This window comes from Sciurus carolinensis, chromosome 12, assembly GCF_902686445.1.
Source record: "Sciurus carolinensis chromosome 12, mSciCar1.2, whole genome shotgun sequence".
NCBI lineage: Eukaryota > Metazoa > Chordata > Mammalia > Rodentia > Sciuridae > Sciurus > Sciurus carolinensis.
The window spans coordinates 65,290,259-65,302,560 of record NC_062224.1 but is presented as its reverse complement, the minus strand read 5'-3'; the positions used below and the strand labels follow the sequence as shown (position 1 = coordinate 65,302,560).

The window sequence follows — 12,302 nt, the reverse complement described above, 5'->3', positions numbered from 1 at the left end:
AATAACTAGAAATTTACCTGTTGTCGTATAGAAATAAAATTTGGATCCATTTCCCCACTGGGTAATAACTGAATTGAAGTTAAATCTTTGAAAAATGCATTTTTTCCCTAAAGAGATCAAGAAAAGTGATGCATGTTGATTATTTGGGAGAAAAAGCACAAGATTAAAAAAGTAAACCATTTAATCATTAATAATTTATGGTGATTTAATTTCTCCTTAAGTAAGATTTTACAATTTTACTCATTTAATGCTTATAACAATTATCTAATATATGGTAGGTAGCCTTTAAGATCCCCAGTAATCCCCTCCCTTGACTGGGCTGATGATTTGTTCCTAGCAAAAGGAATTAGGCAGAGGTGACAGCAGGTCACTTCTGAAATTAAGTTACAAAAGGACTAGCTTCTGACTTGAGGGCTTACATTCATTCCCACCCACTTTGAGGGAAGCTATCTGCCATGTACGTTGCCCTGCACATCAGCACATGTGGCAAAGAGCTGAATCCTGCCAACAGGATTGCTTGGAAGTAGATCACCCTGTCCCCACCCCAGCAGAGCCTTTCTGTGAGACCACATCCCTGGCTGACATCCGACTATAGTCTCATGAGAGACTATACCAGGGATGCCTAGATAAGGGGAAGTCAGATTCCCAACGCATAACAACTGAGATAATAAATGGTGTTTGCTTTTAGCCTGCACGTTTTGGGACCATTTGTTAAGCAGCAACAGATATATAAAGCATAAGAACAGTGTATACTCTAAATCATTTTTAAAATGTTGAATTGTTTAAAACCACCTTGTCTGAGAATAGATGTGTCTGAGTAATCAAAATAGAATATCAGAAAATATTTCAGAAGACAGGAAACATATCAGAGCAAAGAACACTGGCCTTTAAGTTGGAAGAGCAGGCTCTAGCCCCAGCCCCACCACTTCCACTATCTCAGACAATGACCCCACCATTTGGTTTACCATTTCTTTTGCAAACAAGTCATTCCAGATATCTTCTAAAATATCTTCCATACCTAATATGATTCAAGGTCATCCACTGTGACTCCCAAGTAGGTTAAAGCTACTCAACCTTCAGTGATAAGACACACAAACGTCACAGAGCAACATTCTGGACATCATTATTGGCAAGTTTTTCCATACACTCACCATAATCTGTTACTATGCAGTTCCTACCTGACAGTCTTAGATTTCGGGGACTACAATTATATCATCTATTATTTACTATGTTCCAGGCACTGCCAAGTACTTTATGTTGAATATGTCAATTAACCCTCACAATAACCATGAAGTAGGCACTAGAAATATTTTCACTTTCTAAATAAATAAAAAAAAAACAGAGACTCAGAGAGACTAAATAAATGATTCTAATTTAGCAAATGGGATTCTGTTTTGCTAGCCAGCAAACTGTACTACCTCTCTATAGATGACAGCCACATAGTTCTCTTAAGTCATCTTGGCATGATATGGGCTAAAATTGACCCCACTACTATGCTTGTCCAGTTTGGAATGTGTTCTGGTTTCACAAAGTTCCTTTTTTTGGAGAGTACTGACCTAGGTACTTTATTTTGGTATTTCCTATTTTTTTTCCTTTCCTTTTATGTATGCTTCCCTTTTACAATTTCAAGTGAAATATATACCAGTTTATTCAAAATCAGTACCTATAAATATAATACATATTGTATTAGGAAGATTAAAATTTGCCATCAGACTTCCCCTAGTCTTTCTTTCAAAAGTAAAACTATTGGGATCTATCTAAATTCCTTCCTCCTTGCTTCACTTCCTTCAGCTAGGGATTAAACCCAGGGCCTTGTACAGACATAAGCGTGCACTCTACCATTCAGCTACACCCCCAGTTCAACCAGTGGCATCTAAATGTTACATGTTGCTGATTAAAAATAAATTTCTTAAAATATATTATTTGATATTATGCAGAAGGTATATATAACTTTAAACTAAATATGTCCAAAATCATCCTAAATGGGCTTCCTTAAAATGGCATGCCCACTCTCGCAAGCTTAAAAATAGATTTATCTGTAGCCCCTTCCATCTCCTTTGGCATTATGTCCAGTATGTCACTAGATTATTGATTTCTCCAAATCCTTCTCTAGTCCATATCCTCTCCTCCTTCTGACTTCCAATGCTTTTCCAAACTCTACACACTATGTCCTCCAGTCTCTTCTGCAATATTGTGCCATGCCACTTTTCTTTAACATTGCCTAATTACACGTGTTAAACATTAATTGAGCTCTTATTATGTGCCAGGCATAATGGCACACAGACTTGGGAAAGAGGTGGTTGGTTCAAGGGGCATAGACAAAAACTTTGAAGGAATGACCCTTTAGTATAAACTGAATAAATAGGAGCCATTCAAAATAGTTGTGTATGAAAAGTAAACAACTCAAGTGAAGACAAGTGATAAAAATGCACGGTTTCTCAGGAATGGAAAAGGGTGGGTAGCAGTGGCTACAGCACATAGTGCAAGAAAAGAATGGCTGATAAGGTAATAAAGGTGAGTTATGGCTGTGAGAAGCTTTCTTCCTTCATGTTTCCACATGGCAGAGGTTCCCGTTAGAATGACATTCCAGGTATCCTGCTCCAACCCTTGCTCACTCCTCCCCACATGGACTGGTGAATTTAAGAAGGAGCTGAACACTCAATGTCCTTGCTTTCCCTAATGAAGAGAGAACATAGCCTCTGTTCCTACAGAGTCAAGTATATCTGGGGGAGGCCTGCAGGGGTCCCACTGCCTCTTCTTGAGTGTGCAAGTCTCTGACAGAAAGGTGAAATAAGCCCACTTTCCCACTTTCCCACTGGCTTAAGCTGTGTTATCCGGCATAGCTTCTATCAGTAAAAAGCTTACAGTATTTACATAATAGATTTTCTTTAAATTATCAAAGTATGAAATTATGTCATTTGCTGAAAAAATGGAAATGAAGAACATGTTACATGAAATAAGACAGATGCAGAAAAGTCAAAGGTCAAGTGTTTTCTCTCATGTGAAAGCTAGAATTAAAAAAAGATCTCATAAAAACAGAAGGGAGAACAAAAGATCAATCAAGAGGAAGGACCGAGACAAGGGGATGGGGAAGTACTGGGAAATGAAATCTACCAAATTATGCTATGTCCATGTATCTATGTGTGACTATACCACAATACCACAATGAATCTCAATTTTATATATATATATATACACACACAAACACACACAGACACATATGAACACATATATGATTATAATCCACTAATTAAATTAATAATAGAAGGGAGATCAGTAGAATAGAGTGCACACATTAGGAGAGAGGCAGGAAGCGGAAAGGTACTAGGGAATGAGATTGTTCAAATTATGTGCATGTTCAAATATAGCATAATGAATTCCACTGTTTTTTAAAAAATAGTTTAGTTGTGGATATTCACAATACCTTTATTATATTTATTTGTCTTTATGTGGCACTGAGGATTGAACCCAGTGCCTCACACAAGTGAGGCAAGCACTCTACCACTGAGCTACAACACCAACCCTGAATTCCACTATTAATTGTAATGCACCAAGAAAAAAACCAGATATTTTATCTTTACTTGTTGGAATTCTATGTCTCTCTCACGGGCACCTGCATGGAGGAGGAAATGGTTTTATTATTCACAGCAGCCAAACTATGGAGGCTATTTTCTATTAACGAGTGTGGACAACAAAAGCCAAAGCCAAAAAGCCTTAAGAAGGGAACTAAGATGATTCGATGACCTGTGTTTTTGGAAGACAGCTCTTGCAGCATGGGTTTTAAGAAAGAATTAGTGGCAGGGTAATTAGAAGGGAGCTGTTGTAACCACCAAGGGAACAGTGATGGAGAGAAATGGATAGGTAGGATTTAAGAACTTTTAAGAATACATGTCAGTTGGTAAATTGGTTTGAAGTAGGGAACTGAACCAGATAACTTCAAGGTTTCTAGAGTGTGCCAATGCACAAATCATGATGTTATGTTAATTACCAATTATGCAAGTTTAGGTCAGGGGTAGCATGGGATGAGGGTTTGAAGATTAGCTTAGGTAATAGGTGTCTTAAGCCCCTAAGGACACTCAAAAAGAAATGTCCAATAGAAATTCATGCCTTAAACTCAGGATAGATCACGTCTAGAGAGAAACAAAAGGGAGAGCATGATGAGTCTATCTAGGGAGAACACAAAGAATGAGAAGGGCAGACAGCTAAGAGGGAAAACTCTAAGGGATACCAATATGTAAAGCAAATCATCAGAATGTGATCAAAATGGGAATAAAGACCTGGAACCTCACAATAAATTATCCTACATAAGTCATAAAAGTACTGAACAACTTCTATTCAATAAGAAAAACCATGTATCTGCTAAAGCTACAACTCCAAAATAGCTCTGAAATTCTTTGGAGAACTCACCTTACTATCAAAAAGTGAAAGTGGCTTCACAGTCTTCAGAGAAAACCGCATGACTGCATACAAGATGGAGCACAGGATGGAATGGTGCTCCACCAGTGGGTAGTGGATGTGCTTCTGTTCAAGGGCCAGCTCCACTATTGAGATAGGTCCTTCCACAGAGAGCCAAGCATCCTCAGTATCCAGGACAGGCACTTGTATTTCATCCCTGCTAACGTCTGCCTAAGGATTTTGAGAACGGAGGGCTGTGTTAACAATTGGAGAAATAACTGCTTGCAAATATCCTAATGAGTTTATCAGCAGCGATGTGCAAACTCATTCCATACTATCCAACTGTAGTTAAAAAGACATGAAGTTTAATTTCAGTAAGAATTTAATAAGGAACATCACTATCTTTTAGGCATAAGTCAAAGTTTAGAAGAGAATAAATGAAAAATAAACTCATAATAGTCCTTTCTTAAGTCCAATAACTTTCAGAATAATTAATATCTTAGGAGCCGTTCAGAATGAAAATACACCTCTTTTACCTCCATTAAAGTCTGAAGAAGATCTAAGCAGGAGCCCAGGAAAGATGTCATTGCTGTGTCACTCATTCCCACATCCTATAAAAAGGAATATAATTAGTCCCTGTAGCAAAACTGTTACCAAAAAAACAACACATCTATTCATTTGAGTTGAAGTCAAAGCATTAATACAATTCAATTCCCTCCTTTGGGTTCTTTAGAGCCAAACGATTTTAAAATTTGACTTTAAAAAGTGGTATTACCATCATGGGCTATGGTTGTGGCTCAGTGGTACAGCACTTGCCTAGTACGCATGAGGCCCGGGGTTTGATCCTCAGCACCCCATAAAAATAAAATACTTATTATGTCCACCTACAACTAAAAAAAATAAATAAATAAAAGCTCACATTAAAAAAAAAAAAAGTTGTACTACTATCAGCTTTAAAAAAATTAGTGTTCTGGGCTGGGGGTGTAAGCTTAGTGGTAGGGCATATGTTTAGCATGCACAAGGCCCTGGGCTGATCCTCAGTGCATGCACACCAAGTAAGTACACAAAAATTAATGTACTTTATATATTACAAAAACAATAGTCTTTTGCTAGCCAAATAATCACAGAAGATAGTAAAATGTACACAAGGGTCCCATCTGAGAAGTTCTAATAAAACAGGCAAGTCTGGTTTCAAAACATCTTTTAGTAATTAAACTGAATCCTCCAAACAAGACTAGAATCCCCAACTCAAGAACTAAATAAATATTGGATTCATGCTGTGGGCAACAGATGACTCTCAATGACTCCCTTAATGGGCCCGTCCAAGGGGATATTGCATTTATGTGCATCTTTTTGAAACCAACAACCAGTAAATTTCTCACATCCCCAAAGTACATCATTCAGTGTGTTTATGTAAACGTACATGCAAATATACATACATAACTCCAGTCATACCAATCATACAAACACTCTCGAGAACATAACAGAATTCTTTGACAATGGTGACTTGTTTTTTTTTAGGACTGAGGCCTGGATTTGTGTGTCCTAATATTTCTTAGGCTATTTGTAATAAGAATAATTCAAAATTTTGGGCAAAAGCTGGCACTATTAATCACTGGCCTCAAATACAAGCCCAGTATCTGTGAATTAGAGTATTATTTGATTCAAAATAAATAAACTAATTAATGAACAATTCTGTTAATCAGAGGTAAAAACAGAATTGCTGTCTTATAGAAGAAGCCCCTGTACTGTAAGGGCTTCCAGAATCCCCACCTTGCTGGGAAGATTCCTAATTGGGGTATTCATATGTTAACAAATTTCCCACCCAATGGGTATAGCCTCCTTATCAGAATGCAAATTAACTCTTAACAGATGTATACCACACTCTTTATTTCAGTATTGTACTGTAAATTATAGTCAGTAACAAGTAAAAGTATGGAGAAACAAACAAAAAAACAAAATCATTTAATTTCAATGTTGTATTTGTATGGTTATTAAATACAGGCACACACTATAATCCCAGTGACTCAGCAAACTGAGGCAGGAGGATCACAAGTTCCAGACTAGCCTGGACAACTTAGTGAAACCGTGTCTCAAAAGAAAAAATAAAATGACTAGGGATATGGCTCAATTCAATCCCCAGCACCCCCCCCACCAAAAAAAAATTTCACTATTCATAGGAATCTGCTTCAATTTGATGTTGGATTTTTGTATTTTAAATTTCCAAAGTAGAGCAAAATTAAATAGAAAAGATAGAAGGTTATCTTTCTGTCCATAGTTCAAAGTTGGACACATCTAATAAAAAACTTAGTTTAAACATCCTATCTGACAATCTGGAAAATAAGCCATAGTTCATGACCAGTTTCCTTAACATATCCTTCACTTTCCATTTTTCTTATCTCCTGATATGTCATCAAAATGACAAAAGGCAAAGTTCACCTCTAATAAGGTACTATGGAAAGGGTAGAATTAACAACCATACTTCTGGTTAAAAGAGATTCACTTACCCTTCGGCATAACCTATCCTTTGGTGATTTTCCAACCTACAACAAAAGGAAACAAAATGCTATATTATTGGTAATTTGAATTAAAGGCATAACTAGATTATAGAACACTTTTTTTTAAATATTTTTTTTAGTTGTAGATGGACACAATACCTTTATTTTATTTACTTATTTTTATATGGTGCTGAGGATCGAACCCAGTGCCTCATACCCACCAGGCAAGCACTCTACCACAGAGCTACAACTCCAGCCCTACAGAACATTTTAAGTACTATTAAAAACTATAAATGCAGCTCTAAAAAAGACATGGCAATGTTTCCTTAATTTACTGTTGGTTCTGCTAAAGGTAATGGAATTAACTTTGTGGTGAAACTTAATACTCCAACACACTGAGCTCACAAATAATCCTTTTCTAAAATAAATCATATATTTTTGATATATGAAGAAAAAAGTACAAAAAACTGGCCCTCACTTTGTACAGTCAAATAACTGTGTTGTCAGAGTAAAATTCAAGACTACCAATAAAAAGCACCTTGGAATTTTTCTTGTTGATAAAGACACACAATAGTTTTAGATGGTTAGAAAGAAGGAAACAGGCAGTAGTTATAGTCCTACTCTGAAAGATTTCCTTAATTCAATAAGTACTTACTAAGATTCAACTGTATATGTCTACAGGGTAATAAGTGAGAGGTACAAGTTCTACACTTAGGGCCATTACTTGATAAGAAACTACCAGGAGGCAGCAGAGACAGGACTCTAGTACAAGGCCCTTTACTCCTTCCCTCTAAGATTACTGAAACAGACTTTAGACAATCAAGATCAGCCCATCCCAACTCTAAGATATTCTGTGCTGTTGACAGAACCATCTTTTACAGTGCGAATCTGAGTATGTAATTTCTACCTTAAAATTACCCCAATGTCTTTGATATCAAGCAGTAGATTCCATTTACTGAGCCCTCACCATATGTGCCAAGCAGAACCTAAGCTAAGCAGTATGCACATACTAGTATAAAATCCAGATCCTGCAGCCTGCATAGAAACCTCTTCATGCTCAGCTTAACCTCCCTTCCTATAGCATATGCTCCAGTCACATGAAGTTACTCACAGTTCTCTGAATCCAACAAGCTGCCTCTTTTCTTCAGGGCTTTTTACTGGAGCTCATTTTCTTCTCACCCATTCTTCACTGGTTCACATTTTATCTATCAAAATTTGAGTCAGAAGCTTTCCCCTTGTCTTGCTACTTACTTCTTCATGGCTTCCAAAATTCCCTATGGTCTATTTACCTGTCTTTTAGACTATGCTTTCTTGTACGGTCAGGACTATGACTTTCATCTGTGCCATCACAGAACCTACCACAGTCCTTGGTACCTAAGAGATAATGCTTTATAAGTATTTATCAAATGCAGTACTTATTGAATAATGACAAATTCCCTGCTTCCTAGTTCAGTACTGTTTTCACACAAATCAAAATGTGAGGATTAAATGTGTGAACAAGAGACTTCTAGCTCTGAAAGATTTCCTTGATTCAATAAGCACTTATTAAGATTCAACTGAAACTAAATTGTAAACACACACATACTTTACATTCATTATTAGTATCTAAAAAAAAGGGGATAGCCAGAAGTGAGACAGGACTAGAAATCATGGTCACAAAGGGCAAAAGAATCAAGTTCTAAGAAATAATAGTTAAGCGGGCAACAAAGGTGAACATGGGGGGAAAATATTACTTTTTTTTTTTTTTTTTTTTTTTTTTGGTGCTGAGGACTCAACAAGGCTATGTGCACACATTTGTTCTTGTACCACTTAGCTACACACTCAGCCCAAGAGTGCTTAGATTTAAGTAGGAAAAATTATCAAATAAAACATTTCCATGGGAAGCAATATCCTTACAGAGGGTCAAGAGCACTATCTATTCATGACACAAGGATGGCTATTACTGTACACTTAAAAAATATGTATTTTCAATCTAGTGGTGATTCTCTTGACATCCACTTAACTGACACCAAACAAACACACATTTTTGACTGGCCTTTAAAAGCATCTTGCCTCAGGTAAAGTGGCTACTCTCCAGTACAAGAGCAACATCAGCTCCCATCAGCTGAGGTCTATGCTTTATGTTATACTGGTCTTCAAATCTGCTGGCTGTATAAGTCATTGTAATTATGTGATTTTATTAAATAACTGATGAATACTAAAGAGAAAAAAGGGAATTGTTTATAAGAATGCTGTGCTGAAATTCCAATTAAAATCCCAATGATGATAAAAAAATAAAAGAAAAGAAAAAAAGAAAAAAATCCCAATGATGTACCTTACAGAAATAGAGCAAGCAATCATGAAATTCATCTGGAAGAATAAGAAACCCAGAATAGCTAAAGCAATCCTTAGCAGGAAGAATGAAACAGGGGGTATCACAATACCAGAACTTCAACTATACTACAAAGCAATAGTAACAAAAACGGCATGGTATTGGCACCAAAATAAACAGGTAGATCAATGATACAGAATAGAGGACACAGACACAAACCCAAATAAATACAATTTCCTCATACTAGACAAAGGTGCCAAAAATATGCAATGGAGAAAAGATAGCCTCTTCAACAAATGGTGCTGAGAAAACTGGAAATCCATATGCAACAGAATGAAACTAAATCCCTATCTCTCACCCTGCACAAAAATCAACTCATAATGGATCAAGGATCTTGAAATCAGACCAGAGACCCTGCATCTTATAGAAGAGAAAGTAGGTCCAAATCTTCACCTTGTTGACTTAGGATCAGACTTCCTTAACAGGACTCCCATAGCACAAGAAATCAAAGCAAGAATCAATAACTGGGATAGATTCAAACTAAAAAGCTTTCTCTCAGCAAAGGAAACTATCAGCAATGTGGAGAGAAAGTCTACAGAGTGAGAGAATATCTTTGCCACTCATACTTCAGAGCACTAATTTCCAGAATCTATAAAGAACTCAAAAAACTCTACACGAAGAATACAAATAACCCAATCAACAAATGGGCTAAGGTAATGAACAGACACTTCACAGAAGACCTACAAGCAATCAACAAACATGAAAAAATGTTCAACATCTCTAGTAATAAGATAAATGCAAATCAAAACTACACTAAGATTCCATCTCACCCCAATTAGAATGGTGATTATCAAGAACACAAGCAACAATAGGTGTTGGAGATGATGTGGGAAAAAAGGTACACTCATACATTGCTGGTGGGGCTGCAAATTAGTGCAGCCACTCTGGAAAGCAGTGTGGAGATTCCTTAGAAAACTTGGAACAGAACCACCATTTGACCCAGCTATCCCATTCCTTGGCCTATACCCAAAGGACTTAAAATCAGCATACTACAGAGATACAGCCACATCAATGTTCATAGCTGCTCAATTCACCATAGCCAGATTGTGGAACCAACCTAGATTTTCTTCAATTGATGAATGGATAAAGAAACTGTGGTATATATACACAATGGAATATTACTCAGCTATTAAGAATAATAAAATTATGGCATTTGCAGGCAAATGGATGAAATTGGAGAATATCATGCTAAGTGAGATAAGCCAATCTCAAAAAAACCAAAAGATGAATGATCTCGCTGATAAGCAGATGATGACACATAATGGGGGGTGGGAGAGGGGCAAGAATGGAGGAAGGAGGGACTGTATAGAGGGAAAAGAGGGGTAGGAGGGGTAGGGGGAAGGAAAAAATAACAGAATGAATCAAACATCATTACCATATGTAAATGTATGATTACGCAAATGGTATGCCGTTACTCCATGTACAAACAGAAATAACATGTATCCCATTTGTTTACAATAAAAATAAACAAACAAACAAAAAAAAGAATGCTGTGCTGAATGCTCTGTAAGGATTTATGGACAAGAATAAATAATCCCTAGGTCTGTTAGATTACATACAGAAGAAACAACAATGATCATTGTTGTTAAATTATTTTAAAAATCTAAAGGTTTCTTACTTAGATTATATTACAACTTTAAAGAACTAGGATCTAGAAATGATAGGCACTGCATTATGGATAAAGTTTATATAAGAAACCAAACCAGAACTACAATTAACACTATTTGAAGAATCACCCTTGGCCCTGTATATTTTTTTTCCTTTTTTTGTATTTTTTATTTAGAAACAGGGTCTCACTGAATTGCTTAGGGTCCACTACGGTGCTGAGGATGGCTTTGAACTCGTGATCCTCCTGCCTTGGCTCTGTATTCAAGATGGGTGAATAAGAGGGCTATGGGGATGTAACTCAGTGGTGGTGAACTTGTCTACCATGTATGAGGCCCTGGGTTTTAATTCCCAGCACCACCTCCCAACATAAAGATTGGTGCATAAGTATATATTCATATATTTTAAAATAATGTTTGAATTGACCAGGCATCCTTTGGGTAAGAGGTTTTTATAGTATATTATTCCCTGTGAGATTTGGTGCTCTTCATCATGTCATTAAAGTACCAGTTCTAGAAATGACACTAAACATGAGTAAAATGTAATATCAAATAAAAACAGAGTCTAACAAGGCCCAGAGTAAATATTCCTTCTAATATCACTAAATTAAGGGAACTAAGTAAATAAGAAGTCAGTACCTGAAATTTAAAAACACCTTACCTTATCCATCAAGTATGTAGCAGCAGAAAACCTTTTAACCAAGAATGTATTCCACATCATCAGTGCAATACCTAGCCAGCACAGAAGAGTATAGTAGTGAATGGAATGCTCACATATCCTTACTGTCAATCTTACATAACAAATTACTGTCTTCCTTAAACTTATTACACCATATGGGCTATTAACTCAGATATCATTTCTTGTATCTCATGCAAATTATTTACAAAGTTAATGAAATCTTTAATAAGTCTGAACAATGCTGCAGAAGAGTACATCAAAATGGCCAATACCATAAGGAAAGATTTACATCATGAGTAACAAGAGAAACTTAAAATCACAATGAGACATCATCATCATTATACAACCACCAGAATGGTTAAAAAAGTTTAAATGACAACACCAAGTGTTGGTAAGGATGTACAGAAAACAAATCCTGATGGGATTACAAATTGGTAAAACCACTTGGAAACTGGCAGAATCTACTATGGCTAAATATGGGTTTACCCATTGCCCAGCAATCCTACTGCTGATTATACATCCAAGAGAAATAAATACAAAAGATACGTTACAAGATTGGGGAGAACAGCTTAATTCATAACAGTCAAACACGGAAAATAATTAAACTATCTACAGATTGATTTTTTTAATATGTAACCATAAACTAAAATGGAAGTATTAAAAAATAAAATGCAAAAAATACATTTAAAACCAAACGAAAAAGTCTGGAATTTATATTTACATATTCACTAAGCGGTGGCATTAAAATTTCTAGA

General features: G+C 36.2%; 1 protein-coding gene across 3 annotated transcripts in view; it reads right to left on the bottom strand.

Annotated features, from left to right (window-relative positions):
- Rab3gap2 (RAB3 GTPase activating non-catalytic protein subunit 2) overlaps window positions 1-12,302 on the bottom strand; it is a 95,482-nt gene that overhangs the window by 4,875 nt on the left and 78,305 nt on the right. For all 3 annotated transcript variants that reach the window (XM_047520651.1, XM_047520652.1, XM_047520653.1), the window contains 5 exons: window positions 11,530-11,600; window positions 6,903-6,938; window positions 4,932-5,006; window positions 4,408-4,626; window positions 18-107 (listed from right to left, as the gene is read on the bottom strand). In XM_047520651.1, coding sequence (XP_047376607.1) covers window positions 18-107; window positions 4,408-4,626; window positions 4,932-5,006; window positions 6,903-6,938; window positions 11,530-11,600 — 491 coding nt within the window. The remainder of the gene's footprint in view (window positions 1-17; window positions 108-4,407; window positions 4,627-4,931; window positions 5,007-6,902; window positions 6,939-11,529; window positions 11,601-12,302) is intronic.